Raw genomic sequence first — 12,826 nt, forward strand, 5'->3', positions numbered from 1 at the left:
GAACATCTTGGATGACATGGGGTTGAGTAAATTCTCAGGAAAATTTTATTTGAAAGTGGACTAATCCTTCAACTTAAAATAATTATTCATAAAGTTAGAAAAGGTTGAAGCGAATTACAAGGGTGTTCGTAGTGGGCTGTGTTTACATTAATCTCCTGTCATAAAAGCATTCTGAGCCGAGGTGGAAGTACATTTAACCACTTACATAGCGAATGCACGATCGCAGTCCAGCACTCTTCTTTGTGAGCATTTCAATGTGAGGTTAAAAACTAGCGCCATCTGCTGGTAAAACTAAGCTCAGAATTTATTTGAGAGGGAAAATATCAGAATCGTCCCAGCCCTAAAAATCAGCAAGTCAAAAGTGTGGTGTACAAATGATCCTAATTGAAATTTCCTCAAGTTTATCATTGTATTAATGCTCATATGCTTTATGTGCTCACCACCACAGAATTCGAAGTCATTGGCCATGACTACAGGCCCCAGCGGTAAGCCTGAAGAAGGCAGAGGTCGCTGCCCTTACGACCCGTACCAGAAGAACACTGCCATAACTGTGGGTAAGAATCCCTCCACTGCCATGAGCATAATGAGCTGGCATAGGTTATCTGGCTTGTTTCACATAGCATACCTTAGTAGTGTGTGTTTATTTCAGCGTCCATAACAGCATTCACTGCACGCAAAGCTGGAAGTTGAATTTCGTGGCTGAGACTGTGAAAACACATAGCTGTAAACACATTACAATCATGACAACTCTTGAATAGTTTTATCATGTTAATGGATATGACTGTTAATGCATTTGGTTTTGATGGACTATATCTGCTATGCTGCTGCTCCTGCAGAGCAAGTATGAACTTGCTTCTGCAAATAGATACACAGATATACAGCTGTGAGCATGTTACTGCTGCTGCATGAATTGGTATACATAAATCCTGTAGCAGATTTAGGCAGGTGGAGCTGGGGGAGGTAAAGGGTTTTTAGAGGAACTCTGATAGCAGGACCAGCTTGAAGTGAACACCGAACTAGACTACTTTAATGTTGCGCAAACGAGCTTATTGGATGCATAATCAGCAGAAGCCAATCAGCTTGTGCCATGTAGTAAATTATGTGTTTGCCCATGCCATCTAGAGTTTCATGACTGTTTTGCAATAGACTTGTATGAAACTTCATTATATTCTATTATCATTATCATTATATTCTATGCTCAGAGATTTTTGGTCCAGTAACTAATACCTCTGTTTTGTCAGAATTGAGAGAAAGGAAATCATCCAGTCTTTGATATCACAAAAACATTCTGCTAACTTGGCTTAGGTTTGAAGGAAATATAAAGTTGAGTTTCATTTGCATAACAGTGGTAACTAATGTCTTGTTTCCTGATAATGTTCCCCAAAGGGAAAGTAAAGTAAAAAGTAAAGGGCCAAATGCTGAACCCTGTGGCACTCCATGCTTGATTTGTGTTTGGTCTGACACTTTATTAATACAAACAATTAGCGCAAAAAAGAATGTAGAAAAGTGAATAAAAAATATATAATAAAAGTTAAAGTGATAAAGTATTTTAGTAGAGAATTTGATAGTGATTAGCTGGCTATCAACACTGCATAAGCATAAAATATGTGAACATAAAATGACAGCACCCTCTATAGTGAAGCCCTGTGTTCAGTAAATCTGACTGAAACCAGATGATTTAAGCAGTTTGTTGCTACACTTTTGGGTTTGGGTTCCATTATGTTTAAAGGTGCTAAAGAGGATCTTTTCGTCGACTGAGAAACCAAAGACTGTTATTGAGTTTTTGAAATGAGCGCAAATGCGTAAGAACAACCCCCCCTGCTTTCGTGGGAACGCCTCCCAAAACTCGTTCACGAGTATTGGAACGCGAGTGTTTACCACCGGCATTCGCTGTATCGTGTTAGTGGATTCATTATGTCGGACTCACCGCAGGTAACTCATAATCTGCAGTTGTTACTCCTGTCTCCGGACAAAAACATTGCATGCGGCGCCTGTATAGTGTGGAAAGTTACTGGAGCGCGCAGCCGCGCTCGTCTCTCACAAGGAACGTCATGGCAGTGATTGACAAGCCAGAGGGCCAATCGTTTACGCGATGATTGCGTAAACGATTGGCTGATGTTTTTAAGGCCCTACCTCGTGCACAGATGATGTATATTAATATTATTCCTTTCAGTGCACCTAATAAATAGTCTTTTATCAGTTAGTAAAGACAGTTTCAAGTAATATTGCAAAAATGTATACAACAAAACCTTTTTAGCACCTTTAAATTATTTAATTTTGATGCAATTAAATATGGTCATCCTCCTAAATTAGATTACTTGATGACCAAAGTTAAAATAATTGTAATAATCACATCTTCTCCTGATAATCATTTAATAAGGGTGCTCCGATTAGTATTTTTGGGGCCAATCACTGATTACCGATCACTGGAAGCAGTATTGGCCGATGCGATCACAGATAATAGGCCAACCATTGTTAACAATAATGTGCTTTTATTATAAAAGAATTAAGAGATAAGAAAGTGTCATGAATTGACAACTCACTGATTGTCAAGCAACATGTGCAACAAATTACATTCCCTCTATTAGAAGTGATTAGGAACATCTTAGAGCTTATTCCTGTGAAATAAATCACAGTAAATAAATAAAAACAGAACAGTCTTCATCAACAGAAAGTAAAAATGTAATGTAAAACAACACTGCATTGTTTTCACTCTATAAATATAGATTAATCCTACTAAATCTACTAAAGAGCAGTGAGTGATTTTTCACTTTACCTTTTGTTGTTTGATTAGCATTAATGACACCAACGGCAGCAGGAATATTAGGCTGCTGTCACTTTAAAACCAAATGCATGGATACAATATACTGTTACACGTGACTTATTTCCTAACTGATTATGTTCACTTAAGACATAACCAACGGTGTATAAGCAAATACTCACCAAGCCGTCCATTTTAACATATTTCTGTGTGTATTTGATCATTCAGACACGAACTCAAAGCTCAAAGTTCAATTTCCTTGTCTGTGTCCCATTCCGTCTCAGAGCGCGTGCACAGAAAGCTGCTTGAGGAACAGTATCACTTTTACAGCTCAATGCAGTTTTAATAAATGTTTTTTTATTGAATTGACTGTATTTTATGACAATCGCTGATCTAGCTGATTTGGATATTAAGTTTGGGCTTTTAGTGAGGAATGAAAAAGCTCCACTGTGAAGGAAAGAAATGCACTAAAATGCTCTAGGTTCTTGCTGTCATTGACGTAGGGTGGCTGTCATTGCAATGTGTCCGCTCTCTGCAAAGATGTTGCAAATGTTTTCAGACACCTGGTTGAACTGGCAGACCAGTGAGTGTAGTGAAGCAATTTTAGCTGTTCATAGAAAAATTGTCTCGCGTGTTTTGCGTCATCTGATCGGCCTTTATAGAGACCACCAAATAATTTATATTAAAGCTGCAGTCCGAGATTTTTGGCCCTCTAGCGGTTAATAAACAGAATTGCACGCGTCTTGCGGAAGAACATTGTAGCCGGAGCTACTTTTCTCCGTGTATGTCTATGGCGAGTCTATGGCCCATATCATTTAATAATTTATGGATGTTATTAAAGGAAATACTTAAAGTAGCAACCCAGAAATTACTTTATTTTCCATATAGAGCATCATCTCCATTATGTTGCAAAAACAGTCAGTGTGAAAAGTTACCTTTGGTGCTGTAGTTATTGCTGAGGCTTCTCCTACATGCTACTTATGTGTGTGGTGTGAAATTGGCCTAGCTATAATGAAGAATAGATTGAAAAAGAGAGAGACAAGCAGATTTCTCTCAGTGAACAGACACTGTTAATCTTCTTGCTCGTAAATCCTGGTCCTGATCTACTTATCTTTGGGTGGCTGACATGTGACTTCAGACATGAGGCCTGAGAATGTTCACTTCACATTCACCTCATCATCAATCGGACAGGCCTGTTTAAATCCACGCATGAACCCCACTTAGCACACACTGTTGTTTTTTGTGTGCTTATAATATACTGTTAAAAATAAAGGTTCTTTATTGGCATCTATAGTTCCATGAAGACCTTTTAACATCATTGCACAAAGGGTTCTTTATAGCAGAAAAAAAGGTCCCTCTGATTATCAAAATGTTCTTCATAATAATAATAATAAATGTTCTTTTAAGAATTATTTACTGAGAGGTTCTTTGTGGAAGCCAAAATGTTCACTGTGAAAACCCCCCGTTTTCCACACAAGCAAAATGGAAGAATGCCCATATCCAAAAAGCATCATAAAAGGAGTTCATATGACTTTCTAAAACCACAAATGAGAAGCAAATTAGCTTGATGGTAACGACTGAAATTATGAATGCTTAGGTGAGATAAAGATGTGTCTGCCATGTGTATTTGTTTCAGATGGAGAACTGTACACAGGAACAGTGGCAGACTACAGGGGAACTCGACCTGTCATTTCACGCTACTTGAGCGAAGGCAGCCATGTTGATCTGAAACTGGATGATACGCTTGGCTGGTTAGAAGGTAAGAAAACTTTGTTTTTAATGCTGCCACAAAAGCAAAGAGAGAGGCAGAGATTTTAATGATTCTGAATTTGCTGAAACTGACAGTTTTGCTTTGCTGTATAACTATACTGCTTTCTTTTTCACCACACAATTCCAGATCCTACTTTCATCCGCTCCATGTATGCTCCCAGTGAGGAAAAGGTTTATTTCTTCTTTAGTGAGATTGGAAAAGAGTACGACTTCATTGACAAGTTTACGGTGTCTCGTGTTGCCCAAGTTTGTACAGTAAGTGTTGCTTGTTGATGTGTTTCTTGCATTTGTGAGCTTGTTTTTTAACATGGCATTTTAGTTAGCACATTTACAGATTCATCAATTTCATATGAATGATTAATTGTTTAATTTGAAATGGTTTTATTAAAAATGTCATTCTCAGTTGGTGTTAATCTCTCTTTAGAGTGATGTGGGTGGGCAGCGTACTCTTCAGAAACGCTGGACCACCTTTGCCAAGGCTCAACTACTATGTCAAGCTAAACAAGAGCTGCCATACAACGTCCTACAGGACATTGTCAGCCTTCCACCACTGGAGGGCGCATCTGAGGACGAAACTCTATTCTATGGGATTTTCAGTTCTCAGTGGTGAGGAAACATAACTTATTATTCTGAGTTTGGATATATTTTATATTTTGCTGTTTTGCTTTAAAAAGCTTATCTCAATGTTTGTTTTGTTGTTTGTTAGGCAAGTAAACTTGGGTCGCTCAGCTGTGTGTGCTTTCAGCCTCAAAGATATTAAAAAGGTGTTTACAGGACGTTACAAGGTTCTGAATCGGGACACTTTGAAATGGAGCACACGGGTACAAGAGCAAATGGCAAACCCTGGAGAGGTTAGTGTCTTTTATTTTATTTTATTTTATTTTATTTTTTGTTATTTTATTTTATTATACACTGTTCAGAAGATTAGGGTCAGTAATGAGTGCATTAATTTAATCAAAAATGACAGTTTATAACATTTATAATATTACAAAAGTTTTCTATTTCAAATAAATGCTGTTCTTTTGAACGTTCTGTTCATCAAAGAATCCTAAAAAAAATGTATCAGAAGTATATTAAGCAGCACAACTGTTTTCAACATTGATAATAATAAGAAAAGTTCTTTGAGCACTAAATCAAAATATTAGAATGATTTATGAAGGGTCATGTGACACTGAAGATGAGTAATGGCTGATAAAAATTCTGATTTGTTATCATAAATTAAATTTTATAATATATTCAAGTATAAAACAGTTCTTTTAAATTGTAATATTTCGCAATTATACTGTTTTTACTGTATTTACTGTAAATAAATGCAGCTAAAACATTTGAACCCAAAATATTTTTATTTTTACACTAAATATTTTATTTCATTTTATTTTATTATTTTATTAACCAAATTCTCTTCTTCTGTTTTCTTATGCCCTTAAATCAAACTATTCAAATTTCTGCTGTTAATCTCTGCAGTGTGGCCTCCATAATGCATCGGACAACACTCTGCGCTTTGTTAAGGACAACTTCCTGGCTGATAAAAGTGTTCCACCAGTAAATCAGGGCCTGACCATGGTGTCGTCTGATAAGAGCTACAGCAACATCGCTGCTCAGAGAGTGCGCGGAGCACGCGGCAGATATTACACTGTGCTTTACCTGCTTACTGGTAAATATTGGTCATTATCACAGTCATAATCAAAAATCACAGTTGGACTGATAGTGGAGATGTTTTTCTTTGTCACTAGGTTTATTGATTGCTTAAATGATTCTAAGTATCATGATGCATTGTATTTCAAACAGGATTAAGGTAAAAGTTGAAGCAACCTTTTATTTCTGTTCTGCACTAAATTTCCTGCACAAAATTTTAAAGCAGTATTGTTATTGTTAAATAAAACTATTAAATAATTGTTTGGGGTAAAAAGTTTTTGGTAATTGAAATTAAAGTTAAAATGATGTCAAATGAAAATATTAGAATTTGAAATGTTGCCTTGGCAACTAAACTACTAATTACTGAAGTAAACTGAAGTAAAAATAAATATTGAAAAGAACTTGGTTGTAAAAATGACAGAAGCACATAACAAATTTACTAAAACTTAAAAGTAAAATTAAAATGGAAACTAAAAACTAAGTAAAAGCTAATTCAAAATATTAATAAATGCTATAACAATATATAAATAATACAAAAATAATGCTGTATTGGAGATGTTATACCATACAGGAAAAAAAAGAATAAAGAATTAAAATATATATATACAATAACCATAACACCATAATTGTTGACCAGTAAAATGTGCTGGAATTAATGAGAGTAAAAAGAACTAATTACAGTTGTAACAGGAGTAATTCCAATACTGTGCAATGCAATGCATTGTTTTATTGTCATATTAAGGGGCTTTTGCTGCACTGGATGAACCTTTTCATAGTTCCTAGAACTATTGGCAGAAGTACCCGATTTTTGGCGTGATGGCACTGCAGGAACTATGAGCGATTTTAGCTCTAGGAACTCTTTTTGGGGGAACTAAATTAGCTCCTACTTCAGTGTAGGGTCTAAACCAGCACTATAGGAACTACCAGTGACATAAGTGTACGTTCATTGGCCAAATGCATATGAAACACCGGCACTCTGCATTTTTAAAAAGCCATGTAAACATGTTTATTCCACGAACATGGAAAACAGTATTTACCTGTTGTCTGCGGGTTTGTTCTTTTCTCAGTGTCGACGATATGTCACACTGCAAGTTGTGATGGAGATTTCATCTCTTTAGCCCTACTTTTTGCTCTTTCAATCATGTAAATTATGCATTTACTTTCCATCTCTATTATCACGAAACCCACGACACACAACAAAAATGGCTCCAATCATTTGGTGTCCTACCAGTTGTTGACGTTGATAAAATTTGCTGCGCTTAAATGACACCAGTGTCGGCCGCTTCAGAGTTCCCTCTGCCGATGCGAATGCAACCAGGAAATGGCCCAGGGGGCAATATTAGCTCTCAGGTAACCACACTGGTGGCTAGTTCCTATAACTGCGAAAACCCCTTTAGACTGTAGAACAACACATATTTTCCCAGACATCAAAGAAATGCATATATTGTTTTATTTTTTATTTTATTTTTTTGTGTGACTTCATTATCGTTTCTTATAATAGTTTTTCCCTCTCAAGTTTTTTTTAAATTATCTTGATATCAATTTAACTCTGTTTCCTGTAGAGTCGGGCTACCTGCACAAAGCTGTGATCTTACAGAACGGAGCTCACATCATTGAGGAGATCCAAGTGTTTCATCAACCTCAGATGGTCAAAAACATCCTGCTTTCAGTCTCTAAGGTACCCGATACTTCAGGTGTCATTTACTAGCTTTACTCAAAGAACAACCATCTATGTGTGTCTGTATTTAATACACAATAAAGCTCACAATTTCATACCCTTTGCATCAAGTCTATCAAATGACTGATGTGCCAGCTGTACATTTCTTATCCATTTAAATGAGTATACATGGGTTCCTTAACACCAACTAGTCTATTTTGAAAAGGTGTAGTTTAAATTTAATATGTATTAATGTATTTAAAATGGATTTTATGAAGGAAAGAAAAATTGTGATTAATTGTAATTGTTTGTCTCTCCCCCAGGGTGCAGTGCTGATAGGCTCTTCAGAAGGAGTGGTGTCAGTACCAGTGTCCAACTGTTCTTACTACTGGAGCTGTGCTGAGTGTATTCTAGCCAGAGACCCCTTCTGTGGCTGGAACCCTGTGATGAAAGTCTGCACAGACATAACTAGTCAGGGTCAACTGTAAGTATCATCACAGCCAAGTGTATTCAAACCTAACAAATACTCCTTAATCAAATATGCGGTTGTTTTATTGAGCTTGTATTCCAGATTTCAGAATTCACATTGGTTGGGTTACATCAGCATACCCTTGTCCTTTGTTTTTAATCTCTCCTTTCACTGCTTTTCACAGTGTCCAGGATGTAGATGAGGGTAATGTATCGGAGCAGTGTAAAAATGTGACCCCCAGGTCACGCTCTGGCCAGTCCCGAACCCCTTCAAGTGAGTACAGTTAATGTGTACATCTTTATAACGTGTAGATATCAGTGTATAAATAGGCTCAATTTTTATCCTTTTTAATTGTGTATCATTAATTTAATCTTAGGGTACGTTTACACGACAACAATGTACTAAAAACAGAAAAGTTTTTTCTTTGTACAGATGACAACGTTATGAAAACTACCCCCGTTCACACAGATCCACAGAAATTACTAAAAATGCTGTATTACACATGCCAGACCAGTAGATGGCGATGTCACTTTGTAAAGAACATGCATGCAAACATGCATGCCTGTCCACCTTATTTTTACAGTTTACTGCACTTCGATATTCTTCTCGCTATTTCCCTATAGCGGCTAATAAATCGGAAGTGTCACACATTCACAAAAACACATTACCTTTGCATTGAAAAATAAGGTGGATAGACTAAATACGTAATATGTGTGTGTATGCCGTCACCGTTTTCACAGATTCGTGTTTTTGCAGTTTACACAGAGTATTGTTTTCAAAAACTTGCACTTTGAAACCTGTTTTCAAAAGCTTGCATTTTCAGGCCACCAAAACACCGTTGTTGTGTAAATGAACAGCCAAAACGCATAAAAAGTTTTCCGTTTTTAGTTGAAAACAGTGTTGTGTAAACAGCCCCTTAATTTAATTTATTGCAGTTACTTGAAATATTCTTATTTGTCTCATTTTTACTTGGACCTTTAAGTGTGTTCAGTATTATTTATGGCATTTTCCACACAATTGCATTCAACAATTAACAATAAAATCATACAACAGTGTCAAAATTTCGGCACATCATTATTTATTTAATTATTTATTTATATTATTTGACTGTTGTGGCCATTTTCCACACAACACTCTTGATTTTTCCTCTAATTACAAAAATAATAATAACATTTCATAAACCTGTAACACCCAGGAAGTAACATCATTTGCACAGCATCGTCAGCAGGACAAAATAAGTGTGTATGTGTATATTTATATATATATATATATATATATATATATATATATATATATATATATATATATATATATATATATATATTGTAATTGTGTTTTTTAAATACTAGAAAATAATCACACAAATTATGATTTTAAACTATTTAGTCATGTCCCACATATAGCTATCAGGGTTGCAAAAATTGAAAGTTAAATATAAAACGATATCAGAATATATTATACAAATATTTAATTAATATATTTCATTATATTATACATATTTATATATTTAATTTGACCTCTTAAGATTGACATAAAACATTTTCACATTTTCGAAGGTTAAACACCCTTTTCAAGCCATGTTTAGTATTTACTCATGGAAAGTGTCATAAATAGTACTGGTTTAACTGCATGCCTGTGTTGTCGTGGTGTCATATACTGACCCTTGACCCCTGACCTCCTCAGCTGTGTGTCCTCCAGGTGAAGTGGTGTCTGTGTCTCTAAACGAGGTAGTGCACCTGCAGTGCCCAAAAGCATCACTCCTTGCCAAACGCCACTGGGAGCGTCTTAACAGCCAGCTCTCGCCCAAAATCTACATTCAGCCAGACAACGGCAGCCTCAGCTTTGTGGCGACCCCGTCCACCCTGGGACACTACCTGTGTCAGGCTGTGGAGAATGGCTATACCCAAACACTGGTCGTCTACCACGTTAAACAAAAGAGCAACCCCACCATCCTACCAGCATCCTCGAGCCGCCCGCAGAGCACCCCTCCTGCCGAAATGGAAAATAAAACGTCTATTTCCACTCCTAGGTGGATGATAACCAAGCAGGCGGAGCCGAGGCCTAAACCAGAAGATGTGGATCCTACTACTGTCACACACAAAGATTCGCTGGCGGTCACGGTCCGCAAAAGAAACTTCACTCACTGGTCTGGCACGAAAAAGGAAAACTCACCAATGATTGAGCCTGGCGAAAACCTCCAGCAAGTGAACAAACCCACCTACTTGAAGGAGCTAGTGGTGGTGTCCGTTCTGTTAGCTCTGTGCGTCAGTGCCTTGCTAACCATCGTGTTTAACAGGTTCAGGCATCTTTGTCAGAGCAAGACAGTCCCACAAACTACTTCTCGCAAGGACGCCGAAAAGGGAGGAAGTGCGACGCCCCAGGAGAGAGAGTCTCTCAGAGGGCATTCGCCATGTTTGGAAAAGCGGAACGGACAAGCTCCTAACGGACAGTCCCACAATGGTCAGGCACATAATGGCAAATCTCCCATCACACTGAGCAACAGTATGCTGAACAGCTCTAACGGTCACCTACCCAACACACCCATCTGAGGGCGGACACTGTGATGGTACCCTCTCACTGTAAACCTCTTTTCTGAGCCAAACTGGGCTTCTGCTGTATCGAGCCCTTTCGCTGAACCACTTGCAGGATCACTTTGCAGTCAGAGAAAAAAATAAATAAATAAAAACTGGTAAAAATGGCACATTGGACCAAACCTTTTGAAGCTGTAAGACTCGAAGATCTTTAACTCTAGGTACTATTGTACATTTTCAGTTTGTTGATATTTAAGCTGTAATTTATGTGACGATTGTTTGTTTCAGTTTAAAGTGTAACAGATTTTATGCCTCTCTTAAATCACTTTCAGGCAAACAAAAGTGAAATATATAGATGGACATTTTAAGGTTTTCATTGATCTCTTCAACCTTTTTAATTGATATCAGAAACATTTAATTCAGCTCAGTTCAAAATCTTATATCTTTAATGGACTTAAAGTTTAAAATGACTAAAATTTCCTAAAGAGAGGCAGCTTAACTAAATTGATCATCTGCAACATTTGCAAATTTCAGATTTTCCCTTCACATAAACCATTCAGTTTCCAGTACTCTGTCTACCTTGTTCGGAGTCGCTATATCGCACATCTTTAGTCTTTGCCTTTATTCCTTATTCTTGTCTAATTACAAATTTTAAATGTCAAGACGAGGTATGTTTTCTTTTTTCTTTCATACCCAAAAATGGAAATTCTGTCATTTACTCTTCCTCATGTCATTCCAAACCTGCATGACTTTCTTTATTTTGTAGAACAAAAAAGAGGATATTTTGAAGAATGTTGAGAACCAAACCATTTCGCTTCCCATTTACTTGCATTGCATGGTCAAAAAATATAATGGAGGTCAATGGGAACCGAAGCTGTTTGTTTACCAACATTCTTCAAAATATCTTTAATGCTCCACAGAACAAAGTCAAAAAGGTTTGAAACAACATTAGGATGCGAAAATGCTGACAGAATTTTCATTTTTGGGTGGATTTGTACCTTTAACTTTTCACAGATGCAAAAATGAAGCTTTCAAAGATGCTTTTCAAGTGGTTTGTTTTTAAGTATTTTGTGTAATGCGTTACAAATTTGTGCTGATCAGTCATGTGTAAGTACGGGTAGATGTATCTCTATCAATATATTTCAACATAAAAATATCTCAATATGAAAAATAATACTCAAAAGTGTTTTTCGGTATGTTGGACCTGTTATAGAACTGTGTAGCCTGGTTACCTCTTCATTATTGACCACTTCACTATACCCTAACGGCAAAGCACAGTAACTGCATCAAAACTGGAATCTGTGTAAATTTTGAGCAAAGTTGAGCCAAACCAAATCCTTCACAGAACAAATTGCAGTCAAAGAGACCTGATTTTGGTCTTGTCTTAATTATTATTTTTTTTAAAAATGGTAGTTGCTGTGTTTTGTCTTTGCACATCGGTATATTGGGCCTGATTGCAGCTACTTCTAGATGGGAGTGACCTAAACCAATCTTTTGTTTGTTGTTTTCTTTCCCAGCCTGTGATTTTGTCACTGAACGGTACGGATTTGAAGTCTTCATTCTGGGGAAATCACTTGTAAAATGTGATATTGCCAAATCTGTATTTTATAATCAGAGAAAGGAGGACATGTTCTTTCTAGTGGTTCAAGGAACAGTTTAATTTTCTGTTGGTCTTTAGCTGGATATCTGAGTCCAATCGAAGCCCAATATGTGAAGTCTGTCACAGGACTAGATGCATTTCCCTGCATGCCACTGTTTTTGAAAGATTCTGTTTATTTTTTTATAGCCTATAATGCAGGCTGTTTTGAAAAAAATAAAAGATATTGATTTAAATCTCTCTTGTCCTTAAAAAACTTGCTTTTATTGCCACTAGGTGGCATCAGAATACAAAAAGTAAAAATCTATAGACCATAAATGAACTTTCACACAGTCAATAGTAACAACTACAAAGGCCATTTAAATTGCTCTTCATCTGGTGATGTTTCAGGGCACCTTTCATTTTC

General features: G+C 36.7%; 1 protein-coding gene across 3 annotated transcripts in view; it reads left to right on the forward strand.

Annotated features, from left to right (window-relative positions):
• sema4ab (sema domain, immunoglobulin domain (Ig), transmembrane domain (TM) and short cytoplasmic domain, (semaphorin) 4Ab) overlaps positions 1 to 12,656 on the forward strand; it is a 42,245-nt gene extending 29,589 nt beyond the window's left edge. For 2 of the 3 annotated variants that reach the window (XM_048201099.1, XM_048201100.1), the window contains exons 6-15: positions 449 to 554; positions 4,398 to 4,520; positions 4,659 to 4,786; positions 4,956 to 5,137; positions 5,238 to 5,382; positions 5,996 to 6,185; positions 7,729 to 7,844; positions 8,147 to 8,307; positions 8,477 to 8,565; positions 9,976 to 12,656. In XM_048201099.1, the coding sequence (XP_048057056.1) occupies positions 449 to 554; positions 4,398 to 4,520; positions 4,659 to 4,786; positions 4,956 to 5,137; positions 5,238 to 5,382; positions 5,996 to 6,185; positions 7,729 to 7,844; positions 8,147 to 8,307; positions 8,477 to 8,565; positions 9,976 to 10,841 (2,106 nt within the window). In that variant the 3' untranslated portion in view covers positions 10,842 to 12,656. The remainder of the gene's footprint in view (positions 1 to 448; positions 555 to 4,397; positions 4,521 to 4,658; positions 4,787 to 4,955; positions 5,138 to 5,237; positions 5,383 to 5,995; positions 6,186 to 7,728; positions 7,845 to 8,146; positions 8,308 to 8,476; positions 8,566 to 9,975) is intronic. The other variant, XM_048201101.1, reaches the window with a different exon arrangement.
• Positions 12,657 to 12,826: the final 170 nt, after the last annotated feature.

This window comes from Megalobrama amblycephala, linkage group LG9 (genome assembly GCF_018812025.1).
Source record: "Megalobrama amblycephala isolate DHTTF-2021 linkage group LG9, ASM1881202v1, whole genome shotgun sequence".
NCBI lineage: Eukaryota > Metazoa > Chordata > Actinopteri > Cypriniformes > Xenocyprididae > Megalobrama > Megalobrama amblycephala.